Raw genomic sequence first — 27,922 nt, forward strand, 5'->3', positions numbered from 1 at the left:
TCACAGGCTAAGCAACATGCTTAATGTTGAATTTGCTAAATTTAAGATGTACATACTATGATGTAGCATGTATATTTATTTGCATATGCAGTGAGACAATTCCTACAGCTGTCTCACACTGCTGTAAATGATTAGGAACTCCATCCTGCAGTGACATCGCTTTTCTGAATTCTGTAGCACTTTTCACCTAATCCTCTGATTAGTCTGTATTTTCCGGTTCAAGTGTATCTTGTTTTTCGCTTGCTCCACTTCCCTTGTCCGTTGCACCCCACTAACAGGAAAATTCCTGGTGGTCAAAATGGCTCTAATTCTTTTTGTATACCCGGGCTTAATTCAATAGGAATTGGGATAACTTCTCAATATTTAAAAAATTTGAACTCGGCCGGGCGCGGTGGCTCAAGCCTGTAATCCCAGCACTTTGGGAGGCCGAGACGGGCGGATCACGAGGTCGGGAGATCGAGACCATCCTGGTTAACCCGGTGAAACCCCGTCTCTACTAAAAAATACAAAAAACTAGCCGGGCGAGGTGGCGGGCGCCTGTAGTCCCAGCTACTCGGGAGGCTGAGGCAGGAGAATGGTGTGAACCCGGGAGGCGGAGCTTGCAGTGAGCTGAGATCCGGCCACTGCACTCCAGCCTGGGTGACAGAGCGAGACTCCGTCTCAAAAAAAAAAAAAAAAAAAAAAAAAATTTGAACTCTGAAAATTTATGATATTTTAAACTCTTTTTACAACTTTTCATATTTGAAGAACATATGGCGAAAAGTGAATGCTTTTGATGAAGCCAATAGAAATTCTTGTGAATTTTTTTAACTTCTATTGCTAATTAACACGAAGGTGGCCGCGGGAGCTCTTTTTTTTTTTTTTTTTTTTGAGGCAGAGTTTCACTTTTGTTGCCCAGGCTGGGGGACAGTGGCGCGATATCAGCTCACCGCAACGTCCGCCTGCCGGGTTCAAGCGATTTTCCTGCCTCAGACTCATGCCAGGCGCATGCCTGTAGCTGGGATTACAGGCATGCACCACCAGGCCCGGCTAATTTTGTTTTTTTAGTAGAGACGGGGTTTTCAGGCTGGTCTGAACTTCCCACTTCAGGTGATCCACCAGCCTCGGCCTCCCAAAGTGCTGGGATTACAGGTGTGAGCCACCGTGCCAGGGCCAGGCGGAAGCTCTCTAAGTCTTATTTTATCTTGGTCGGCCCCGGACATCGTGGTGGGAGGGGAACCTTCCTCATTTCCGGGCGCTGGCCTCTTTGGGCTTGGGAGAGAGGAACTCAGTGATCATAGAGCTGGCCAAATGCCGGGGTAGAGGGGACCGGAAGTTTTTTTTTTTTTTTTTTTTTTTTTTGCCCCCGCCCAGCGGCCAGATCGCATCTTAGCTGGTTCGCTTGGGTTAGAGCTCGTGTCAAACTTTCGTTCGGCCCCTAGCACTTGGTAGCCCCGGAGTGTGGGCTGTCTCCAGTACCAGACTCACTTCAGTACCAGCCTTTGGGAAGCTGTGTGAATACCTCGGTCTCTTAGCCACAGGGACAGAATGGCGGCCTGACGGAGTCGCGGCGCCGGCCAGGTCGCTCAAGGCGCTAGCCGGAATCCCCAGACCAGCTCAAGCGGGAACCAAAACTCGGAGCTTGGAAGAATTAGCAGGAAATGGCGGATGAGGCGTTGTTTTTGCTTCTCCATAACGAGATGGTGTCTGGAGTGTACAAGTCCGCGGAGCAGGGGGAGGTGGTGAGTGCTGCCACACGTCCTTGCGGTCCTTTTGCGGTGACACACCTTGTTTGCCCTCAGTGCTTTCCTTCAACCCCTGTCCCATGCCCCCCGATGCCTCCCGAGGTGTACAGAAAATGGTCCACCTCCAGGTATCCTAAACCCTGGAACCTGTCAGTTGTCTCCTTTGAACCGTCATCTTTCATCGTTTTCTCTTTCGTATCTTCCATTTGATTCCTTTTTGTCTACTTCCGTACGTTTGTCTTACACCCCACAGATTTTGGTACTTTTAGTGTTGTCCCTGCCATTGTTTACGGGAGGGTTAACTGCAGAGCTGATTTTGACACCCCTACTTAGTTTTGCTGGCACCTCCAGCACTTCAGCCTTGCACTGGACAGACCTGTCCTTCCTTCCTCATTCCTAATGCTCAGTGCAACTCCACACAATTTGAGAACTGAAGCCTAATGAAGGTTGAGTTTGCAGGGGAAAGTTTGCAGGCGTTAGGATAATTAGGGAACACAAATTAATTATTTCAGAAAGTATTTATTTAGTGCCCGTTATGTCAGAGCTAGTTCTAGGTGCCAGGGATGTAGTAGTGAATGGAACAATGGCCCCATCCTTGTAGAGTTGTAGAGATTACTTTTTTTTTTTTTAATCTAACTTAATCCGAAATGTGATAGTATGTAGCGGTTACTTCTAATATGTGGGAATCCTTATTCAGTCATTGTGGGCCTGTCGCTGCTGACACTGCTAGATAAATAAAACTTCTGCCTCACAGTCTTTAGGGAATAGTGATTTAAGGAGTAGTTAACGCTTGAGTATTGGCTGGTAGAATCATGGAGTTGTAACGGATTTTAGAAATAGTCCAAAGTCGTGCTCAAGTCAGGAGCCCTTTCTTTAATGCTATTGATAAAAAATGGGTGGAGAGTGGGGATAGGAAATGTATCCTAGGCAAAGATAAAGACGTAGAGGTACGAAAGAGTGGTGGATTTAAAGACACTTAAGCATTTCTTTGTGACTAGACTGAATAGAGGGAGAGTAAGAAGAATTGAGAGGTGAAGTTAGAAAGCTCTGTGTAATTAAAGAATTCGGATCTTTTCAAGGGAATATTTTTGAGGAAGGGAATGATGTGGATCATTTGCATTTTAGAAAAGTAATCCAGTGTTTGGGCTAGATAGGGAAGATCCTTGTAGGGGGAAAATCCTTTATTACGGGAGTCACTGCAGGAGATGATGATGATCTGAATTAAGACAGGGATAGTGAGAAAAGCAGGTAACAGATTTGAGAGGTAGAAAGTGGAATTCTGTAGGTCTTGTTTAAGGATGGGAGTGGGAGTTGAAAATTATTGTCAGGTTTTAGCTTGAGCAGCTGGTTTGGATGGTGGTGCTATTAATCAGAAAAGGGATTAAAGGAGAATAAAAAAATAAGGAGGTAAGATAATGAGTTATTTCGGGGCAGCTTGAACTTTTGAGGTACCTGTATCACATCCAGAAAAAGATACTGCCAGTTTACCCACAAGAAGGATAGGCAGGATACATTTGGAACGTTATTGGAAATGAAGCAAATTCTATTCTTATTCAAATGACACATCTATAATAGAGATTTTTTTCAAGTTACAAACTTCTGACTTTATTATTGACATCAGTGTTTACTGTTTGTGCAAAGCTAGCCTTCCTTTTCCCTCTACAACAGTTAACACACCCCTTTTACTTTTTTGTTATAACCCCCCGGTCCCCCCAACCACTTGTGTATTCAGTTCTCTTCATTCTCCCCTCCCTTCTTACCTTTCCTCTTCTCTCTTTTTTTTTTTTTTGAGATAGAGTTTTGCTTTTGTCTCCCAGGCTAGAGTGCAGTGGTGTGATCTCAGCTCACTGCAACCTCCGCCTCCTGGGTTCCAGTGATTCCCCTGCTTCAGCCTCCTGAATATCTGGAATTACAGGTGCCGGCCACCATGCCTGACTAATTTTTTTGTATTTTCAGTAGAGTTTCACCATGTTGACCAGGCTGTTCTTGAACTTCTGACCTCAGGTAATCTGCCCGCCTTGGCCTCCCAAAGTGCTGGGATTACAGGAGTAAGCCACTGCACCTGGCCCTCTTCTGACTCTTGTCTAGAATAATATTTTTTCTTCTTTTTAAAATGCCTTTCTTTTTTTTTCCCCCAGTGGGTTAATCCTTATTAAAATGAACAGAGCTGTTCTACTCAGGCCTGATAATTTTAAGAGATGGACTAATCATATAAGAGAAAGGAAGTTCATAGTTTTGAATCATTTAAGCTAAAAATAACTTTCTTTTTCTACTGCAATGTATTTATGGTGGGGGGAAAATTGAAAGTACATAATAAGCAAAAATTATATAAATAATAGTTATGTGGTAGTCTTCATAATCAGAACCCATACTGAAATACGGGTATATGAGGATTCATATTAGTGTCCCTACTTTGAGTGTGCTTGAAATTTTTCATCATAAAAAATGTAAAAGATACATAATCCTGTCATCCAGAAGTGATTTTTAGAGATTTTTCCAGACATAAAAAGATCTGTAAAAACCATGCTGTTTATGTCTGAAAAGACCTATAAAATCCATTTCTCGCTAACAGGATTATGTGTCTTTTTTTTAATTATCAAAAGTTTTTTTAAGTGAAATAAAGTTTTACAGATTTTCAGTATAGCAAAATAAACTTCCGTAAGATTTGAGGTGACATAAAAGAAAGAAACAGTGTTCTAACCCTCCAAATCAATGTTTATCAAACTATTCTTAAAGAGGAATTCTCTTAAAGTGGACTAATTGGGCATTTCTCAATTTATGGTGAAAGGATTTTAAAAGGTTAGTGGATAAAATGTTCTCAAGTTGATTTTTTCTTAAAAATTTGGTGCCTACTCAAAAGTGCATGAACAAGTAGCAAAATCAAAAAATATGTAGTAGGGCTTAATTCAAAAGCTCATGTGATCATAGGATTTGAGAGTGTGTATGTAAGCATGTTGTAACTGCCCAATGGGTTCTTCTTCGCCGCTGCCCAGATAGAGCTGATCTATCAAGACAGGAGAATTGCAATAAGGAGTTTATGTAGAGCTGGCTAAATCGGAGAGCAGAGTTTTATTGTTGCTCAAATCAGCCTCCCCAAACATACAGAGTTTAGGGTTTATCAAGGACAGTTTGACAGGCTGGGGACTAGGGAATGGGTGCTGCTGGTTGGTTGGGAATGCCGTTACAGAGGTGGGGGCCAGAGGACCAGTTGGAGTCATCCGAAATGCAAAAGTCTGAAAAGACATCTCAAAAGGCCTTTTTTAGGTTCTACAATAGTGATAATTATTTACAGGAGTAATTGGGGAAGTTACAAATCTGTGACTTCCAGAATAATGTCTGGTTATCATTTAACTACCTACATTTTAGCGGAATTCAGGCCCCTCTCATAATCCTAACCTTATAGTCTTTCTTTAGTTTTGCAAAGGTGATTTAGTTTCGGGAAGGGCTATTATCCTTCTTGCTTTAAGGTTACACTATAAACTAAATTTCTCCCAAAGTTAGCTTGGGCTGCATCCAGGAATGACCAAGGGCAGTTTGGAGGTTAAAGGCAAGATGGAGTTGATTAGGTGAGATCTCTTTTACTTACAGTTACAATCTTTGCAAAGGTGGTTTCAATAGTTCCTGGTAATACATATGTTCCTAGGTGATTCTACAGAGCGAATTATTCCACAAAGAGCATCATGATTTACAGACACTTATTCTAGCTGAACTTTTTTTGTTTGTTTGTTTGTTTTGTTTTTGTTTTTTGAGACGGAGTCTCGCTCTGTCGCCCAGGCTGGAGTGCAGTGGCGCGATCTCGGCTCACTGCAAGCTCCGCCTCCTGGGTTTACGCCATTCTCCTGCCTCAGCCTCCTGAGTAGCTGGGACTACAGGCGCCCGCCACCGCGCCCGGCTAATTTTTTGTATTTTTAGTAGAGACGGGGTTTCACCGTGGTCTCGATCTCCTGACCTTGTGATCCGCCCGCCTCGGCCTCCCAAAGTGCTGGGATTACAGGCGTGAGCCACTGCGCCCGGCCTGAACTTTTTTTTTTTTTTTAAAGAGACAAAGTATCTGGGTGAGTGTGGTGGCTCACACCTGTAATCCCAGCACTTTGGGAGGCTGAGGTGGGAGAATTACTGGAGCCCAGGAGTTGGAAACCAAAGTGGGCAATGTAGTGAAACAATGTCTCTATTTTTTTAAAAAGAGAGGCCGGGCGAGGTGGCTCATGCCTGTAATACTAGCAATACTAGCACTTTGGGAGGCCAAGGCAGGCAGATCACGAGGTTAGGAGTTCGAGGCCAGCCTGGCCAACTTGGTGAAACTCCATCTCTACTAAAAATACAAAAAATACCTGGGCGTGGTGGTGTGCGCCTGTAGGGCCAGCTACTCGGGAGGCTGAGGCAGAAGAATCGCTTAAACCCAGGAGGCGGAGGTTGCGTTGAGCTGAGATTGTGCCACTGCACTCCAACCTGGGCGACAGAGCAAGACTGTGTCTTAAAAAAAAAAAAAAAAAAAAAAAAAGTGGGGAGAGAGACAAGGTCTTTCTCTGTCATGCAGGCTGGAATGCAGTGTTGGGACTTTGGCTCACTGCAGCCATGACCTCCTGGGCTTAAGTGATCCTCCCACATCAGCCTCCCAAATAGCTAGGGCTATGGGCATGGTACTGTGTCCAGCTAATTAAAACAAAATTTTTTATAGAAACAGAGTCTTGCTATGTTGCTCATGCTGGTCTCAGACTCCTAGTCTCAAGTGACCCTCCTGCCTACAGTGCTGGGATTATAGGCATGAGCACCGCGCCTGGCGTCATCCTAAGCATGTTCGAGAAGAAGTGTGGAGAATAGCAGAAAAACCGAAGATAGTGATACGTATAGTAATAGATGTATGTACAGAGTTTTATGACAGCATAGGGCCTAAGGAAGTTTCAGGGAAGGCATCTGGGAGAATGTAATACTTGAGCAGAATTTAAAGAATGTGAAGTCTATGGAATAGCACATACAAAGGCATGGAGACAGAAGAGAATATGGCACTCTGGAGTTGCTGCAGAAATTTCAGAGTGGTAGAAGGGAAAGATGTTTGTGAATATATGGATGTTAATGAATTTTGGTTAACTAGCCAGAGGTCTTTAAGGAAAGCATATACCATGATGCCATGCTAAGGAGTTTGGACTTTATTTTTTGTTTGTTTGTTGGTTTGTTTTGAGACCGGATCTGCCTCTATTGCCTGGTCTAGAGTTCAGTGGTTGGATCTTGGCTCACTGCAACCTCTGCCTCCTGCAATCAAGCCATCCTCCTACCTCAGCCTCCCAAGTAGCTGGGACTATAGGTGCATGCCACCATGCTCACCTAATTTTTGTATTTTTTGTAAAGATGAGGTTTCACATGTAGCCCAGGCTGCCCTCAAACTCCTAAGCTCAAGCAATCTGCTTGCCTTGGCCTCCCAATGTACTGGGATTTGCAGGCATGAGCCACTACGTCAGGCCTGGACTTTATTTTGAAGAAAGGGGAGCAGGTGCTGAAATTCCAGTAGAGAATAACATGATTTTTTTTTTTTTTAATACGGAGTTTTGCTATTTTTGCCCAGGCTGGAGTGCAATGGAGTGATCTCGGCTCACTACAACCTCCGCCTCCTGGGTTCAAGCAGTTCTCCTGCCTTAGCCTCCCGAGTAGCTGGGATTACAGGCATGTGCCACCATGCCTGGCTAATTTTTGTATTTTTAGTAGAGATGGAGTTTTTCCATGTTGGTCAGGCTGGTCTTGAACTCACGACCTCAGGTGATCCGCCCGCCTCGGCCTCCCAAAATGCTAGGATTACAGGCGTGAGCCACCATGCCCAGCTGGGAATAACGTGATTTTTTTTCCAGAAATCTACTTTGGTAGAAATTATACTACCAGAAATATAGAAGATGACACAAAGTAGGAAAAAATGAGACACGACCAGTTGGAAGGCTATAGCTAAAAACCAGGAGAGAAATGATAAGGCCTTACTGAAGAAGTAAGGGTAGAGAGAGAAGGTGAATTTTGAAAAGCTTGAAAAAGGTAGGCTCCACTGGACTACAGTGTATGTAGGGGTTGGGACCTCGGGTGAAGAAAATGGAAGTTTTCTGGTTAGAGTAACTAGGTGAATGGTCATGCCATTAATGAATTTAGGGAATTTTGGAGGCAGAGCAGGCAGAAGACATTAATAAAATGAATATCATGTTGAATATGCATACTTCAAAGGTCCTTTGGGACCACTAGATGTCTATGCCCAATAAAGTCTTCTAGAAATACAGTTTTAGTAGTCACAGCACCATAAACAGAGTGCATGGTTCCTTAGAAGAAAGTTTAGTGAATAATAAGGCCTATGGTTTCCTTAGTGGGAGACAAACAGGCTTCAAAATATACAAAAATCCCTGCCTTTTTGGAGATTTATTTTAGCAGAGAGGGGAGCAAGGGGCACATGGGCAATATAAAATAGTAAAATGTATAGTATATTAAATGGTGAAAGAAATTCTGTGGAGACAAATTAAGCAAGGAAGTGGGACTGAGCGTCAAATCAATTTTTAGAAGGCTCGTTAAAGCTGATTAGTGGCTCCATACCCAGAATTTCGGATTAAGTAAGTTGGGAGTGGGACTAGAGAATTTGCATTTTTAGCAAGTTCCCATGTGATGCTGATGTTGCTGGTCTTTTTTTTTTTTTGAGATGGAGTCTTGCCCTGTCACCCAGACTGGAGTGCAGTGGCACGATCTTGGCTCACTACAATCTCTGCCTCCTGGGTTCAAGCGATTCTCCTGCCTCAGCCTCCTGACTAGCTGGGACTACAGGAATGTGCCACCATGCCTGGTTAATTTTTTGTATTTTTAGTAGAGATGAGGTTTCACTGTGTTAGCCAGGATGGTCTCGATCTCCTGACTTCGTCATCCGCCCACCTCAGCCTTCCAAATGTTCGGATTACAGGTGTGAGCCACTGCACCCGGCCAACACGTTTTTAAGATCACTAGGATAGCGAGTTGCCAAAGGGGTATGATGTTGCACTTTTAAAGAAGATGGTTAAAATGAGCCTAAGATGGTGACGTGAGAGTAGACTCAAAGGAAGTGAGGGAGTTGGTTGTGTGAATATCTGGAGGAAGAGGTGATGCAAAAGCCCCTGGAATGTACCTGGCATGTTTAAGGGACAGCACAGAGTGAGTCTGCAGAAGGTTGAGGCCAGAGAGGTATGGGGTCTGGATTGTAGAGGACAGTCCATCAGTCATCCATAGGATTTGGATGTGTTCAGCATAGAGGTAGTATTTAAAGCCTTAAGACTGAATGAGATTGTCAAAGGAAGAGCAAAGCAATCTCATGATTTAAGGCAAAGTGTGGTAATCAGCTAAGACACTGAGAACTGGGAAGCCTGGATGATTCTGAGACATTTTGAAGCAAGGAACAATAGAACTTAATGAACGCAAAAAGGATTTGACTCAGGGAAGAACATCAGGTGATACCAGGTTTTATAACCTAGGAGAGAAGAATGATTGAAATGGGGATAAGAGGGAGACGAGGAGTAATTAGAAAGAGGATTTGATTTCTGAAAATCAATGATAAGCAGTAGTTCCCTGTTACCTTGTCAAAATGATGTGGCTCACATCTGTATTCCCACTGCTTTGGGAGGCCAAGCTAGGAGGATATCTTGAGGTCAGGACTTTGAGACCAGCCTGGGTAATATAGTGAGACCTCATCTCTTAAAAAGAAAAAAAAAAAAAAAATAGCCAGGCATGATGATGTGCCTGTAATCCTAGCTACTTGGGGGACTGAGGTGGGAGGATTGCTTGAGCCCAGGAATTTAAAGCTTCAATGAACCATGATCTCGCCACTGCACTGCAGCCTGGGTGTCAGAGCAAGACCTGTAAAATAAATAAGTAAATAGCAGTTTGGTCCTTTGTTGGAGGAACATCTATTCTTTGCTTGGACACTGTGGTTTTTCCTTGGGCAGCAGAAGCAGTGTGGCGATTGAAGAAGTGACCTAAAACTTTGACGTTAGGTAAAAGCAAATGGCCCAAACCAAATCAACTGCTTGTAATTCCACTGGTGGGAAGCCCTCCTCCTAACAGCAGGTTATTAACGCTGCCAGATAAAAAGTGTCCCCTCTACCAGTCCGGTGAAGAAACCTCATCGCTATCAGCCTGGGACTGCGGTACTTCCAGAGATTCTCATTATCAGAAATTGACCTAACTTCTCATCTAGAAGCTGCCTTTCCAGAGGTTGGTGAGAGAGATCACCCAGGATTTCAAAACCAACTTGAGGTTTCAGAGCACAGTCACTGGGGCGCTGCAGGAGGCTAGTGAAGTATACCTGGTGGGTTGATTTGAAGATGCTAATTTGTGTGCCGTCTACAGTAAGAGAGGTGGCTCTCATACCCAAAGACATCCAGTTGACTCGCCAGATATGGAGAGAGCGAGCTTAAATGAAGGCAGATTTTAAGGCATTTTATATAAATTGTGTAAAATATTTTGGTTTAATTTGTGACTTTTTGGTGAGAAATTATAATATGTTGCATTTGTGCTTAAGTCATTCTGTCTCAGGCCAGGCACAGTGGCTCATGCCTGTAATCCCAGCACTTTGGGAGGCCGAGGCGGGCGGATCATGAGGTCAGGAGGTCGAGACCATCCTGGCTAACATGGTGAAACCCTGTCTTTACTAAAAATGCAAAAAATTAGCCGGGCGTGGCGGCGGGCGCCTGTAGTCCCAGCTACTTGGGAGGCTGAGGCAGGAGAATGGCGTGAACCCGGGAGGCGGAGCTTGCAGTGAGCCAAGATCGCACCAGTGCACTCCAGCCTGGGCGACTGAGTGAGTCTCAGAAAAAAAACAACAAAAAAAAGGTCATTCTGTCTCTTGGGATGAATGTGAAAAGTGACTATTCATAGACCTCAGTGATATAAGCACTGTTGCTCAGGAGTGACAAATTGCTGATATGCAGAAGGGATGGGTGGTATTTCTTGGTTTTCATGATGCATGTTTCTGTATGTTAATGACTTGTTAGGTACCTATTAAGGAACTAGAGTTGATAAATGTATATAGGTTCCTTTCACAATATAACTGGTTATGTCTTGATCCAGGTGTTTAACATTTGGGGCTAAGTCTGACCATACATTACTGTGATAGAATGTGGGCCTTTTCAAGAGTGAAGATACACGCCTTAACCACAGTATAACTTACAGTTTCCTTAAACAAACAAACAAAAACCTAGCATGGAATATGTTATGTACATTTATGATAGCTATTTTAAATATTGTAGTGTCAACATTTAAAAATTGTTTTACATTCACAAATGGTGGGGAGTCTTGTCATTAAGATATGTATAACTTAGAATCCACTTGGTTTTCTCCTAACTGGACTGCATTTGTTTTCATAGTAGTAAAATGCTGTGTATTACACCTTGTGTAAGTCCTCATTCTACTACATGTTAACTAACTCTCTAGCTGATAATGCAAATGCTAACTGTGGGATTTTATTTATAAGGACTCTAGAATAAATACCAGTTATTCGTACCAACATCTGCTGTTACTAATATTCTGAAGTAGTTAGTGCAACTTTTCATTGTGTTGTGGTTGGTCTCATAAGGTTGGAGTTTTCTCCTAAGAAGAAACAATAGTGAAATTCTTTTCTTTCTCTTCTCTCTTTTTTTTTTTTTTTTCTGAGACAGGGTCCCTTGCTCAACCTGTTGCCCAGGCTGGAGTGCAATGACATGATCATGGCTCACTGCAGCCTCAACTTCTTGGACTCAAGCAATCCTCCTGTGTCAGCCTCCAAAATGGCACATGCTACCATGCCCAACTATTTTTATTTTTAGTAGAGATGTGGTCTTGCTATGTTGCCCAGGCTGATCTTGAGCCACTGAGCTCAAGTGATCCTCCTGCCTTGGCCTCCCAAAGTGCTGGGATTACAGGCATGAGCCACCGAACCTTGAGGGATTTGTTTGTATTAAAAAACTTGGTGTCAGGGAGGAGCACAAAGCTTCAACCCATTGAACCTCTGCCAGTTAAGATGGTGTTGGGTTAGGTTACATCTGGTTACTATCCTGGGAAAATCACTTCTATAGAGATGGCTTTCCAAGTGGTTTTAAAATGTGTCTTTCTATCTGGGTGCGGTGGCTTCATGCCTGTAATCCCCGCATTAGGAGGCCGAGGCAGGTGGATCACTTGAGGTCAGGAGTTTGAGACCAGCATGGCCAACATTTTGTATTTTTGTATTTTCTCTACTAAAAATACAAAAATTAGCCAGACATGGTGGTGGGTGCTTATAATTCCAGCTACTTGGGAACCTGAGGCAGGAGAATCACTTGAACCCTGTAGGTGGAGGTTACAGTGAACCGAGATGACCCCACTGTACTGCAGCCTGGGCGACAGAGTGAGACTCCATCTCAAAATAAAATAAATTTTAAAAATGTATCCTTCTATTGAAGTTTTTAGGTTAATTATGTATATGTTAACTAAATTATGAATTAATTTGTTTATCAAAAAAATAGTAAAAAGTAAAGTTAGTAAAATTAAAGTAAAATAAATAAAATCAACCATATAATTCACTTTTTCTTAAAATGTCTCAGGGAAAAAATTATAAATGTTTACATTAATATTTTTAACCAATATTGTAAAACAATTTCTGAACACTAACATCCTAGCATTCTAAAAGTATTTAAAACTATTCTTTTTTAAAACAGGAAAACGGACGATGTATTACTAAGCTGGAAAACATGGGGTTTCGAGTGGGACAAGGATTGATAGAAAGGTGAGCAGGTTGGATTTGAAAATTTTCTTGCAGGTAGGTTATAAACAAAGATAATCTATTTCAAAAGATTGCATAAAACTTGGAATATTTTAATTTTAATTCCTGAATGTTATTTCTTCTCTTCAAAAATTAAAATTTATTTTTAGATCCAATGCCATTTTAACTCGTTTATTCAAATTTTATTTTAATGATTAAAGAAAATATATGTGTTATGTATTTTAGACTTTCTTCCTGAAGGTATTGAAACAGCTATCTAAAATCTTACTGCATTTTTAACTTAAGATCTACTGGGTTCTTTAACCTGCATTGAATTTTTATGTACATAGGATTGAAATAACTATAGTCTATGTTTATGTGTGTGATTATCTTTGAACTTATAGATCAATTTTTTTTTAGTATTTCTCACTACCTGAATAGTTAAACTCTGAGTATATTTTATATAACAATGTCATGATAATGCTCAGCTCTTTGTTCTTTTGTGGTTTTTTTGATGTGCTAGAATGCATTGCACCTGAAATTTTGGCTATAATGTTTAGACTAATTTGAGGCCTCATAATTTATATAACGTAATGTGAATCCATTGAGATAGGATCACGTTGCGTGGTGCTTATGACTTTATGAGTGTTAATAAATGTTCAGCCAGGTGTGGTGACTCATGCCTGTAATCCCAGCACTTTGGGAGGCCAAGAATTGCTTGAGCTCAGGAGTTTGAGACCAGCCAGGGCAACAAAGTAGGACCCCGTCTCTACAAAAATATACAGATTAGCTGGGCATGGTGACATGTGCCTGTGGTCTCAGCTTCGAGGGAGGCTGAGGTGTGAGGATGGCTTGAGTCTGGGAGGGAGATAGACATTGCAATGAGCCGAGATCATGCTGCTGCACTCTAACCTGGGCAACAGAGCCAGACCCTGTCTCAAAAAATAATTAAAATTAAAAATAACCCAGTAAATGTTCAGTGCTGTTCTGGCATTTGGAAATTAGTTAATAATTGGTCCCTCTTGCTTTTTTTGGAGGATAAATACTGTATTACTTCCAGTTGATCTTTTTAGGTTTACAAAAGATACTGCAAGGTTCAAGGATGAGTTAGATATCATGAAGTTCATTTGTAAAGATTTTTGGACTACGGTATTCAAGAAACAAATCGACAATCTAAGGACAAATCATCAGGTAATTAAATTAATTAAGGCCTATATTTTAAAGTCCTTTAACTTAATATAAATATCGTATTTTAGTGACTTATTTAAAACCTAAAATAATTTCTGGTTAACTTTGAAGTATTTTTATGTTATTAATAAGTTATTAGTTTTTTTCTTCCAGTAGTGTGAACTGAATAAAGACAAAGGGACAGTTATCAGTAATGATAGCTGTTCCTTTCACCCAATTATATGCTATGTTAAGTTTTTTAAAGTAGCAAAAGTCAGGATGATAATAGCTTTTAGTATTTGGTTCCTTAGTTACTGTTCATTAGTGGTAATAATATGCAGAACCACAAATATATCACCTTTATGTCTTTAGAGTCATTTCTTTTTTTTTGAAGAATTTGTATTATTTTAATTATTTTTATATACAGAAAACTCAACAGTGTATATTTAACCCAGTTTGGTGGCAGGTTCTTTAGCCTTTGCCTTTTCCTGCTTGGCAATTCAAGCCACAGACTTGGGACCCAAGACATTGCCTCTCTAGTGACAGCTGATCTCATCGTGTCTGTCGTTGTAGTCGGTCCTGATAGCTTCCACCCACTGAACCTAAGCTCCATTGTCCTCCGAGTTAATCTGTGTAAAGGCGACAGTGGTGCAGGTCTTCTTGTGGACTAGACGTACCAGTCTTGCCTTCCCCTTGATAATGCAGGAAGGGACCCCCATTGTACAACACAAAGCAGGCAGGAAGACAGCCACCTTGATGGGATCCACATAGTGTACAGTCACCACCAGCTGAGCCTTCTTGTTCTCCTTCAAGGTGGTGATGGTGTTAAACTCCCGCTTGGAGGACAAGTGGTCTCTTAGTGGGGACATCCCCTTTGCCTGCAGCTTTCTTTTCAGCCCAGGCCAATAGCCTCTGCTTATTTTCTTGCTTTGTCTTTGTACTTGTGGGACAGCTTAAACAGATAAGTAGCTGTTTGGCGGTGCAGGGCCTGGGTGAACTGGTTAATTGTAGGAGGCGTTTTCGACTGCTTACAAGAGGATGACTTTGTGCCACTGCAACCTGGTATAGCGGGGCCATTTCACAAAACGAGTGAGGTCCATTTTGGGTGGATGTCCTGTCCAATGCCAGAATTCTTTTTTTTTTTTTTTTTTTGAGACAGAGTCTTGCTCTGTCGCCCAGGCTGGGGTGCAGTGGCCGGATCTCAGCTCACTGCAAGCTCCGCCTCCCGGGTTTAGACCATTCTCCTGCCTCAGCCTCCCGAGTAGCTGGGACTACAGGCGCCCGCCACCTCGCCCGGCTAGTTTTTTGTATTTTTTAGTAGAGATGGGGTTTCACCGTGTTAGCCAGGATGGTCTCGATCTCCTGACCTCGTGATCCGCCCGTCTCGGCCTCCCAAAGTGCTGGGATTACAGGCTTGAGCCACCGCGCCCGGCCAATGCCAGAATTCTTAGGCCTTTTCTCATACAGGGGATTCACCACTTTTTCTTTTCTTATTTTTTGAGACGAAGTGTTGCGCTGTTGCCAAGGCTAGAGTGCAATGGCGCGATCTCAGCTCACCGCAACCTCCGTCTCCTGGGTTCAAGCCATTCTGCCTCAGGCTCCTAAGTAACTGGGACTATAGGCATGTGCCACCACTCCAGCTAATTTTTGTATTTCTAGTAGAAATGGGATTTCACCATGCTGGCCAGGCTGGTCTTGAACTCCTGACCTCAAGTGATCCACCTGCCTCAGCCCCCCAATATGCTGGGAGTACAGACGTGAGCCACCACGCCTGACCAGGATTCACCACTTTCTTGGCCTCCTGTTTCTTCATGACAGCAAGGGCCGGAGCCACCTCTTTCCCGTTGGCCTTTCCTTTGGGCATCTTGGGTGGCAGGAAGAGATTCTTTACAGTCATTTCTAAAGTCTAATTTGTGAGCATATTTTACTCTTAAGTAACTCCTGGATTATTACTGCTGTCGTATTTTCTACTCTTAAAAGATTTTCTTACAAAATTAATAGATTACATAGAAGACAATGTATTTATTAAAATTTTAAAAGGGAGACAGAGTCTCGCTATGTTGCCCAGACTGGTCTTGAGCTCCTGGACTCAAGTAATTCTTTGGCCTCAGCCTCTTGCATAGCTGGGATTATAGGCGTGCACCACCACTCCCAGCTTCATTAGATTTTATTTTATGAACTCAAGGAAATACTTAGAGTAGATTTGGAATTTTGATTAAGTAAAAAATTAAAGAAATGTATCTGGTACTCTCAATAGGATTATTTATTTATTTATTTATTTATTTATTTATTTTTAATTAGAGACAACGTCTCACTATGTTGTCCAGACTGGTCTCAAACTCCTGTGCTCAATGGATCCTCCCGCCTTGGCCTCCCAGAGTGCTGGGATTACACGTGTGAGCCACTGTGCCTGGCCTAGAATTCATTTTGTACCAACTTTAGCTTGGAATTATGGGAAATGCTAATAGGAAGAAATGACTCTTGATTTTGTACTTTCTAGACATGATTTAGATAAGGCTGGGTGTGGTGGCTCACCCCTGTAACCCCAGCACTTTGGGAGGCTGAGGTGGGCAGATCACCTGAGGTGAGGAGTTTGAGACCAGCCTGGCCAACGTGGTGAAACCCTGTCTCTACTGAAAATGCAAAAATTAGCCAGGCATGGTGGCACACGCTTATTGTCCCAGCCACTCGGGAGGCTGAGGAAGGAGAATTGCTTGAACCCGGGAGGCAGAGGTAGCAGTGAGCCTAGGTCATGCCTCTCCACTCCAGCCTGGGCGACAGAGCAAGACTCTGTCTCAAATAAATAAGTAAATAAATAAATAAATAAATAAATCCGGGTGCGGTGGCTCACGCCTGTAATTCCAGCACTTTGGGAGGTTGAGGCAGGCAGATCACCTGAGGTTGGGAGTTCAAGACCAGCCCTGCCAACATGGAGAAACCCCGTCTCTACTAAAAATACAAAATTAGTTGGGTGTCGTGGCACATGCCTGTAATCCCAGTTACTTGGGAGGCTGAAGCAGGAGAATCGCTTGAACCCAGGAGGTGGAGGTTGCAGTGAGCTGAGATCGAGCCATTGCACTCCAGCCTGGGCAACAAGAGTGTAACTCTGTCTCAAAAAATTAAATAAATAAAAATAAAAATTAGGTCAAGCGTGGTGACTCATACCTGTGATTTCAGCACTTTGGGAGGCTGAGGCAGGAGGATTACTTGAGCCCTGGAGTTCAAGACCAGTCTAGGCAACATAGGGAGACCCCCTTTCTACAAAAAATTAATAAAACTAGCCAGGTGTGGTGGTGTGTGCCTGTGGTCCCAGCTACTCGGGAGACTGAGGCAAGAGAATTGCTCAAACACCCAGGTTTTGTTTAAGGGTGCAGTGAGCTGTGATTGTACCACCACACTCCAGCCTAGGCAATAAAGTGAGAGCTCATGTCTAAATAAATAAATATACAAACAAACCAATAGCTTATTTCATATGGACATATATTAATGATTCCATCATACTAGACTCTGAGTTTTTAAGGATAGGGACTATGTCTCATATAGTCTTTGTATCTTTAGTGTATAAAACCGTTCAGTAGATATTAGTGTTGTGAAAATACTGAACTTGCAACTCTTCAGCTTGAACATTGCAAAACTCCTTCATTTAAACAAAATTTGACCAGGCCGGGCACATGGTCTCATGCCTGCAATCCCAGCACTTTGGGAGGTCAAGGTGGGCAGATTGCTTAAGCCCAGGAGTTTTGAGACCAGCCTAGGCAACATGGCGAAACCCTATCTCTACAGAAAAATATAAAAATTAGCAGGGCTTGGTGGTACACGCCTGTAGTCCCAGCTACTTGGGAGCCTGCAGTGGGAGGATCGACTGAGTCTGGGAGTTGGAGGCTGCAGTGAGGCATAATTATGCCACTGCATTCTACCCTGGGTGACAGAGGAGACCCTGTCTCCCAAGAACAGAAAAAGAAAATTTGGCCAATGGGAAGGAGACTTTTAATAACTTTAAAAAACTCTTACATTGTTTCATAAGAATAAAATAATTTTAAGGATTGCTAGCTACATTGACTTTGGATATTTTTTCTATTTTTGGAACAGGGCATCTATGTACTTCAGGACAACAAATTTCGCCTGCTTACTCAGATGTCTGCAGGAAAACAGTATTTAGAACATGCATCTAAGGTATTTAGTGGAATAATTAATTAATAATAATTGGGGTTTCTGTTAATAGTAGGACTACAGGGAAAAGTACAATGCTAATCATAACAGACTATTGAATTAAAAGTATGTTTTAAGGTGTTGTTTTTTTGTTTAAAGAGTTTTCTGTGAAATGAGAGACACGTTACAATAACACTAAACTGTAGCTAAATAGTCATAGAGTGACCAATTAAAGAAACACTGGCCGGGCGCGATGGCTCACACCTGTAATCCCAGCACTTTGGGAGGCCAAGGCAGGTGGATTACCTGAGGTCAGGAGTTCAAGACCAGCTTGGCCCACATGGTGAAACCCCGTCTTCACCAACACTATGAAAATTAGCTGAGCATTGTGGCGAGCGCCTGCAATGCCAGGTACTCGGGAGGCTGAGGCAGGAGAATCACTTGAACCTGGGAGGCAGAAGTTGCAGTAAGCCGAGATCATGCCATCATTGCTCTCCAGTCTGGGGTACAAGAGCGAAACTCCATCTCAGAAAAAGAAACACTATAAATGACCGTGACATGCAGATGTGTGGTAGATCACTTCTTTTTTTTTTTTTTTTAAGATAAGGTCTTGCTCTGTCATCCAGGCTGGAGTATAGTGGTGCAATCATGACCTATCTTGACCTTAACCCCCCCGGGCTTAAATGATCCTCCCACTTCAGTCACCCAAGGAGGTAGGATTGCAGGTATGGGCCACCATGCCTGGCTAATTTTTAACAAAATTTCAGTAGAGATGGGATCCCACTATGTTGTCCAGGCTCGTCTTGAATTCCTGGGCTCAAGTGATCACCTCACCTCGGCTTCCCAGTGTGTTGGGATTACAGGTGTGAGCCACCGCATCTGGCCTGATTGCCTATTTTCTATATTTTTGGGGTATCCAGGCTCTAACTACATTTTTATGGTTAATGTGTGTATTTTCTGCTTTTTTTTTTTTTTTTTTTGGATGAAGCCCTCCCGCCCAGGCTGGACTGCAGTGGTGCCATCTCAGCTCACTGCAACCTCCGCCTCCTGGGTTCAAGTGATTCTCCTGCCTCAGCCTCCTGAGTAGCTGGGATTACAGGTGTGCGCCACCATGCCTGGCTAATTTTTTGTATCTTTAGTAGAGTCGGGGTTTCACCATATTGGCCAAGCTAGTCTCGAACTCCTGACCTCATGATCCGCCTGCCTCAGCCTCCCAAAGTGCTATGATTGCAGGCGTGATTACAAAAGCCTCCCAAAGTGCTGGGATTGCGGGCCACGCCTGGCGTATTTTCTCTTTTTTACTAACATCTAACTTAATGTTTCTGGTTCTCACTTAACTTTTTGGGATCTTGGTTTCTTCAGCTGTGAAAAGAGTAAGTTGGACCAATTCAGTGATTTCTAACTATTTTGAGTTATGGACATCTTTGAGAATTGGAACACCTTTCCCCATAAATACACACATATGCATGGTTTTTATTTTCATAGGGGTCACAAATCCCAGATTAAGAACTCTTGGGATAAACAATCTCTAAGACCTCTTCCAGCTTAAAATTTCATGACTCAGATCTAGTTACTTATTAGTACCCATTTATGTATATTATTTGTAAGATAATATTTTATATTATATATATTTATATTATTCATAGATAATGTAGTATGTTGAACATCATGCAGTATAGATGTGGGTAATCAAAAATTCCTTGAATTGCTAGTTTTTCAATCCAGTTCTTGTCATGACTTTTGGTGTTGTAGCTCAGCCCTATTCCCTTTCTTTGTTTCTATATGACAGGATTTCTCAGCATCCAAACTGTTGATACTTTCAACCAGATAATTCTTTGTTGTGGCAAGCTATAAGTCTTGAACAAGTCAAGATTCTTGGTTGTAAATAAAGGAAAGAAATTCTGCTTGTAAGCTAACACAATTGATAAGCTCAAAAAATAGGCAATAACCGGGGGAGTTTTAAGGCAGCCATTAAGATAGCCAAGTCACTCCACAGAATGTATCTACTTATAATGCTGTGGGCAGCATGGACTGTAGACACAAACTACCTTTACTGCCTCCAGAACTAATTCCTATCTGTTTCTGGCTTGTTTTTGTCAGTGACTCTAGATTCACAGTCCTGGACTGGAGTGCTTAATTGGCTGAGCTGAAGTCTTAAGTCCTATGTCCATGTGTTAGTTTCCGGGGAGCTGTGAAATCTATCAATATTTTTCAGTAACTTAAACAATCTTCCAAACTCCTTTTTAAAAACAGGAATGACCTACTGATGATAAGTCATCTAATGTTGTATTTATCAATAGCTTTACTATTTTAGTAAATCCTTACTATTTTTAATGATTTTTTTTTCCTTTTAGTATTTAGCATTTACATGTGGCTTAATCAGAGGTGGCTTATCAAACTTGGGAATAAAAAGTATTGTAACAGCTGAAGTGTCTTCAATGCCTGCTTGTAAGTTGAATTCACTTTTCTTACAGATGTTTTAGTAATTTGTTTTCAGGTCTTTTTTTTTTTTTAATTTAACTGAGAGGAAATTTAAAATGCTGAAACTTTCATTTTAGTTTTATCAATGTAACATTTAGTAATATGTAGCATACTATATTCATACTCAGTAATTTTTGAATAATGGACTAAAGAAATCCAAATTTATAAGACAATTTAAGGGATGATTTTTAACTCTTCTAAAGTTATTTAAACTTTAATTTTTTTTTTTTTTTTTTTTTTTTGAGACGGAGTCTCGCTCTGTCACCCAGGCTGGAGTGCAGTGGCCGGATCTCAGCTCACTGCAAGCCCCGCCTCCCAGGTTCACGCCATTCTCCTGCCTCAGCCTCCCGAGTAGCTGGGACTACAGGCGCCCGCCACCTCGCCCGGCTAGTTTTTTGTATTTCTTAATAGAGACGAGGTTTCACCGTGTTAGCCAGGATGGTCTCGATCTCCTGACCTTGTGATCCGCCCGTCTCGGCCTCCCAAAGTGCTGGGATTACAGGCTTGAGCCACCGCGCCCGGCCTTTAAACTTTAATTTTTTTAAAGATATTCTTCTGAATATCTCCTGCACTGTTTTAAGATAGCAGATTTCCCTAGAACATTGAAAATGCTATTTTTAAACAATTGTTTAGGATACACCTATTATATACAGCTAAGTAAAACCAGATACTCTTTTATCACTAAATGTCTCCCTAAAGATCTTTTCATCAGAGCTACCAACTGAGAGGCCTTGAGCTTTATTGTATTTCCTTTACATTTACAATGATCATTAGCAATGAAATACTGTACCCAAATGTAGGATTCATAAAGAGAAACAAAAGTGCTTACTCACAAACCATATAATCATCCCATAAAAATAGAATTGACTGGCTGGGTGTGGTGGCTCATACCTGTAATCTCAGCACTTTGGGAGGCCGAGATGGGCTTATCACGAGGTCAGGAGTTTGAGACCAGCCTGGCCAATAGGGTGAAACCCTGTCTCTACTGAAAATACAAAAATTAGCTGGGCATGGTGGCGGACGCCTGTAGTCCCAGCTACTCAGGAGGCTGAGGCAGGAGAATCACTTGAACCTGGGAGGTGCAGGTTGCAGTGAGCCAAGATTGCGCCACTGCAGTCCATCATGGGCGACAGAGCAAGAATCCATCTCAAAAAGAAAAGAAAAAATAGAATTGACTTTATTGAATATTATGAAGAATGTGAAAAGGTTTTTGACATAGCAGATTTCTTGACTGAAACTATTTCCTATATGGAACAGAAAATTGATGTTTAGACTTGTTTTCTTTGTATCTAAAAATCAAATAATTACTTGTATTTTTTTTTTTTTAGGCAAATTTCAGGTGATGATACAGAAGCTGTAGAACATACTGAAATGCAAGGCTTCAACAGTGTAAAGAGATAAATTATTCGTGTAAAAGTATTTCAAGTAGTGATGATTTAATTACATTGTTTGATGTTTGTGCAGGAGTAAGCATGTATTTTTATCAGTTTAACACAGATCAACTCAAAGGAGATAAAGGGACATCCTGCCATGACATACACTTAACCAAAACTATTCAAAATGAAAACCTGATTTCAAATAACCAGACACCAAGATGTAGGACCCTTATTTTAAAGCTTTTTTTTTTTTTTTTTTTTTTGAGACGGAGTCTCACTCTGTCACCCAGGCTGGAGTGCAGTGGCCGGATCTCAGCTCACTGCAAGCTCCGCCTCCCGGGTTTAGACCATTCTCCTGCCTCAGCCTCCCGAGTAGCTGGGACTATAGGCGCCCGCCACCTCGCCCGGCTAGTTTTTTGTATTTTTTAGTAGAGATGGGGTTTCACCGTGTTAGCCAGGATGGTCTCGATCTCCTGACCTCGTGATCCGCCCGTCTCGGCCTCCCAAAGTGCTGGGATTACAGGCGTGAGCCACCGCGCCCGGCATTTTAAACCTTTTTATTTGGTTAGAGTGATATGTATTTAGCCATAGATGGAGAAACAAAGCTCAGGGTTTGTTGAATTAGCATGAGAGAAAATTATGTACCAACAGAATTATTTGTGATAAGAATGAACAAGTTTTTATTTTAAAAAGCAAACATACTAAATTTTTTTATTTTACTGCTTATAATTTATTAAGAATTTTTACACCTGTATAAGGATTTCATATATACATTGTATGTGTGTATATATAAATACATATATGACTGCCTAAATTGTTTATAAATTTAATTTTGCTTCAATATGTTTCATTCCTTCAGAGCGCCATTAATATGATCAAAATGAAATAATAGATTAGTTTAAATGTGAATTCAGTGACTCTAGGGCCAAAGAATATTAGGTATGTTTGGAAAGAATTTTTGTATTTATTCCTGTTACAGTTTTGACTTTCAGCTTCTCTCCCCATGCGTGGAAGTCCTGGTAAAGGATCTAACATCTTTATCCCCTTCTTTACTCTTCCAGCTGAGCAGAGAGGTAGATAATTGGATTAGTCATTCTGACATTTTTTAGACCATATCATCTTAGTGGTTTGGGGTCAGTGCTCATCTGATATATCTTTCTTACCACCTCTTCTACTTACTTTCTCTTACTTAAATTATTTGGCATAAGCAGATATCTCCAGCTTTTGTTAGAACCTTGCATGTTTTGATTACTAAAACTATACTTTGTTTCCCATTTATTTATTACCCTTTTGCATGTATTTATGTGACAGGGAACTATGCAGAAGGGGGTGACTGACACACCAAACAAGATGTTTCAGTGGATACTCTGCCATAGAAATGGCAGATTAAGAAGACTGACTAAACCAAACATTATATTAAAAACATGAAATAAAAACTATAAAAATGTACTTTAGAACATTAAAGAAAACTCAAGTTAGAGGCATACCATTTTCCTTTCATAGAAGGGTACAGTATTACAAATATATTTGTTTAACTTGATTTATTAAATTCTAGCTATGTGCCCTATAATGATGTTTCAGTCAATGATCGACCACATATATGGTGGTGGTTCCATAAGATTACAATACTGTATTTTTACTGTACCTTCTTTATGTTTAGATATGCAAGTATTTACCATTGTGTTACAGTGTCCTACAGTGTTCACTACAATAATATGCTGTACAGGTTTGTAGCCTAGGAGCAATAGGTCATAGCCTAGGTGTATAGTAGATCATACCATCTAAGTTTGTGTAGTACACTCTGTGATTGTACAGTTTTAAAATCTCCTAATGATGATGCATTTCTCAGAATGTATCCCCTTTGCTAAGCAATGCATGACTACAATCCTAATTCTCACATATTTTGGGGAAAAAATATTAATTTTGAAAAAATTTAGGAAAGTTCCTACTAAATATACATATATAAAGTTTATTAAGTTAAAAGTCATAAGGACCCAGGAATAGCTAATGACACAGAAGATCAAAATAGAACACAGTAGAGAACTTCAAAATAAAACAGGTGTGGGAATTGTGTGTGTGAAAAAGGTGGGTTCAGATAAGTTGGTTTGTTAGACATTCATATGCCTACCCATCAGCCGTTTCATTCTCCCTTCCTTGCTGACAAAGCCCCATGTTTGTTTGTTTGTTTTTTTTTTTTTTTGGTCTAAAACTCTGTATGGCTGCCTTGTGCTGTAGAACAGGGTGCTTCCCTAGTCCAGAGAGGGTGAGTGTTGATTAGATTCTGTGCCAATCATGGTGTTGGCTTGCCTGATCATTTGATGGAATCTCGGCTAATAAGATGAAGGAAGTCTGAAGACTTTGAATAAGAAATTTTCTGTTGCTCTTAACAACTGATACAAGATAGCGATTTGCCGGCATCCCTTTTCTGCTTCTCAGTGAAGATATGTGATATGGATGTTTCAAGCTAATCTGCAATGGCCTTCTGATGGCCATGAAAGGACAAGTATGGAGATGAAAGCTATCACACTAAGGACAGCGGGATGTAGATAGAAAGCACCTGAATTGTGCTTCTGAATTAACCAATCTTGGAACTGCTTTACCTGTGGACTTTTTGTTATATGAGATATTCTTTATATTGTTCCGTTCGCTTTGGGTGTATGTATATTGTTAACTTGTAGCCAAAAAGAAACCTCTCTTAGTAGAAACAAAGGGAGAGTTAGGTTATTCAAAAGATAGTATGGGACAATTGAATATCCCTTCTTCTGTGGGAGTAGGTGGGGAGAAACTTAAAGGTTCACATGTAAAACAATAAAGTACTAAAGAAAACATGATAATACTTTTGTGATTTTGTGGTCGAGAAGGCCTAACACACAAATGTAGGAAATCATAAAGGAAAATTGTAAAACAAAAAGAAATGTAGTAAAATCTCTTCAATAAATAGTGTTGGGAAAACTGGACATCCATATGCAAAAGAATGAAATTGGATCGTTGCCTTAATGCTGTACATAGAAATCAACTTAAGGCTGGGTGTGGTGGCTCAAACCTGTAATCCCAGCACTTCGGGAGGCCGAGGTGAGCAGATCATGAGGTCAGGAGTTCAAGACCAGCCTGGACAAATAGTGAAACCCTGTCTCTACCAAAAAAATTACAAAAATTAGCTGGGTGTGGCGGCGGGTGCCTGTAGTCCTAGCTACTTGGGAGGCTGAGGCAGGAGAATTGCTAGAACCCGGGAGTTGGAGGTTTCAGTGAGCCAAGATGGAGCCACTGCACTCCAGCCTAGGCAACACAGCAAGACTCTGACTCCAAAAAAAAAAAAAAAAAATCAAAATGGATTGAAGATTTAAAAGTAAAATCTGAAACTATACAATCCTAGCAGAAAACATAGGGGAAAAGCTTCATAATGATGGTCTTGGCAACGATCTCTTGGATAAGAACAAAAGCACAGGCAACCAAAGCAGAAATAGATGAGTGGGACTACATCAAACTAAAAAGATGCACAGAAAGGACAGTGAAAAGGCAACTTAGGGATGGAAGAAAATATTTGCAAACCATATACACTCGGCCCTTTCTATCTGACGGTTCAACCAAGAATTCAACTAACCTTGTTTTTGAACTATTTGAAAACAACAACAACAACAAAAAAACAAAGACAAGTCTGGGCTCATGCCTGTAATCCTAGCACTTTGGGAGGCTGAAGTGGGCGGATCACCTGAGATCAGGAGTTCAAAACGAGCCTGGCCAACATGGCAAAACCCTGTCTCTACTAAAAATACAAATATTAGTTAGGTGTGGTGGCACATGCCTGTAGTCCCAGCTACCCAGGAGGCTGAGGCAGGCGAATCGCTTGAACCCTGGAGGTGGAGGTTGCTGTGAGCCGAGATCGTGCCACTGTACTCCAGCCTGGGTGACAGAGTGAGACTGTTTCCAAAAAACAAAACAAAAAAAACCAGACAATATAAAACACATTTTAAAACTACAGCGTAACAATGATTTACATAGCATTTACAGTGTGCTTGTATAAGTAATTTTTTTCCTCTCTGTATTGATCACATGTCAGGTATAAGTAATCTAGAGGTTTTTTTGTTTTTTTTGTTTTTTGTTTTTTGTTTTTTTTGTGTGGCAGAGTTTTGTTCTTGTTGCCCAGGCTGGAGTGCAATGGTGCAATCGCAGCTCACTGCAACCTCCGCCTCCTGGGCTCAAGTGATTCTTCTGCCTCAGACTCCCCAAGTAGCTGGGATTACAGGCATGCGCCACCACACCCAGCTAATTTTTTTGTATTTTTAGTAGAGACGGGGTTTCCCCGTGTTGGTCAGGCTGGTCTCAAACTCCTGACCTCAGGTGATCGGCCCACCTCAGCCTCCCAAAGTGCTGGGATTACAGGTGTGAGCCACCGCACCTGGCCTAGAGATGATTTAAAATATATGGTGGTGAGGTTGCTCGCACCTGTAATCCCAGCACTTTGGGAGGCTGAGGTGGGCGGATCACCTGAGGTCAGGAGTTTGAGACCAGCCTGGCCAATATGATGAAATCCCGTCTCTACTAAAAATACAAAAATTAGCCAGGTGTGGTGGCTGGTGCCTGTAATCCTAGCTACTTAGGAGGCTGAGGCAGGAGAATCACTTGTACCAGGGAGGTGGAGGTTGCAGTGAGCCGAGATCTCACCACTGCACTCCAGCCTGGGCAACAAGTGAGACTGTCTCAATCCATCAGTCAAGTATACAGGAGGGCAGAAGAGGCCAAGCAGGCTGGGTGCAGTGATTCACACTTGTTAGCCAAGCACTTTGGGAGGCCAAGATGGGAGGACTGGTTGAGCTCAGGAGACCAATCTGGAGAATGTAGCAAGAGCTCATCTCTTAAAAAAAAAGTTAGCGAAGCATGTACTCCCAGCTTCTTGGGAGGCTGAGGCAAGAGGATTTTTTGAGCCTGGAGGACTTCATGAGCATGGGAGGTTGAAGCTCCAGTGAACTGTGATAGTATCATTGCACTCCAGCCTGGGCTACACAAAGACACAACAACTCAAAAATATATATTCGTGAGGATGTGGAGAAATCTGAATCCTTGTGCACTGTTAGTGGGAATGTAAAATGATACGGCTGCTGTAGAATACAGTATGGAGGTTCCTTAAAAAATTAACAGTAGAACTGTAAGATCCAACAGTCCCACTTGGGGGTATGTTGGCTCTCTCAGTTTCCTTCACGTTTTCTCTGTCCTGACTCAGAAACACAAGGTTTTTAACCATTGTGTGTCCTGGCCAGCTGCTTGTTTTGCCCTGCAGGCTTGAACCCAAGCCAAGGCTTTGAACATTCCCAGGCACTGATAAAAGTTTCTCAGATTGTTGCCCAAAACCCTGAAAGGAACTAGCTCCAACCCTGAGCCAAATTTCTTGAGCCCTCCTATAAACTTTATACCCTGACCCCGTCATCGTGTACATTCACAGGTTGAACATACCCAGGGAGAAAGAAAATCCCTTATCTTGCCAGTCCCAGCAAGGAGATACCGCAGCCTCCTCTATACATAAGTTCCCTTGGACTGATCACTGATGTTTAGTGCTTCTTTCTTTGGAATTCCAGCCAGTCTTCTTTCCAGATGTTTTGGGGCAGTCCCTTATGGCAATTCCTCTGCTGTCTCTTTTGGGGTGACTGTAGCCTCAGGTTCAGCCAGGATGAAACAGCTTTTATCCAAAAGAATTGAAATTACGATCTCGAAGGGGTCCTTTCACTTGTGTTCATTGCAACATTCACAATAGCCAAGAGGTGAAAACCTTTAAGGATGAATGGATAAATGGATAACGAAAATGTGATATACACATAGATTGGAATACTATTCAACCTTAAAAGAGATGTTTCATTTGGTGCGGTGACTCATGCCTGTAATCCCAGCACTTTGGGAGGCAGAGGCGGGTGGATCACCTGAGGTCAGGAGTTCGAGACCAGCCTGGCCAACATGGCGAAAACCTGTCTCTACTAAAAAATACAAAACAGTTAGCTGAGTGTGGTGGCATGCGCCTGTAGTCCCAGCTACTTGGGAGGCTGAGGCACAAGAATCACTTGAACTCTGGGTGGCGGAGGTTGCAGTGAGCCGAGATTGCGTCACTGCACTCTAGCCTGGGTGACGGAGATTCTGTCTCAAAAAAAAAAAAAAAAAAATCATAGGCGTGGATGAATCTTGAGGACATTTTGCTAAATGAAATAAGCCAGTTACAGAAGAGCAAATAGCACATCATTTCACTTATATGAGGTATCTAAAGCAGTCAAACTCAGAAGCAGAAAGTAGAATAGTGATTACGCAAGGATAATGGGAGGAAAAAATGACAGTTTGTTCAGTGG

The 27,922-nt window shown here is 41.8% G+C and overlaps 1 protein-coding gene and 1 long non-coding RNA gene across 2 annotated transcripts; one reads left to right on the plus strand and one right to left on the minus strand.

The window, feature by feature from the left end:
• The first annotated feature begins 1,330 nt into the window (after positions 1-1,330).
• On the plus strand, positions 1,331-24,424 carry LOC105478017 (trafficking protein particle complex subunit 6B). The gene is made up of 6 exons (XM_011734985.2): positions 1,331-1,721; positions 12,380-12,447; positions 13,497-13,614; positions 17,680-17,763; positions 20,094-20,187; positions 21,549-24,424. Exons 1-6 carry the CDS (start codon positions 1,641-1,643, stop codon positions 21,578-21,580), a joined length of 477 nt encoding a protein of 158 aa, XP_011733287.1. The 5' UTR covers positions 1,331-1,640; the 3' UTR covers positions 21,581-24,424.
• LOC139364307 (uncharacterized) lies at positions 23,770-27,709 on the minus strand. The gene is made up of 2 exons (XR_011625919.1): positions 27,045-27,709; positions 23,770-25,514 (listed from the first exon to the last, which is right to left on the minus strand). It is a non-coding gene; the product is annotated as an uncharacterized lncRNA (long non-coding RNA).
• Positions 27,710-27,922: the final 213 nt, after the last annotated feature.

Source organism: Macaca nemestrina, chromosome 7 (genome assembly GCF_043159975.1).
Source record: "Macaca nemestrina isolate mMacNem1 chromosome 7, mMacNem.hap1, whole genome shotgun sequence".
Taxonomy (NCBI): domain Eukaryota; kingdom Metazoa; phylum Chordata; class Mammalia; order Primates; family Cercopithecidae; genus Macaca; species Macaca nemestrina.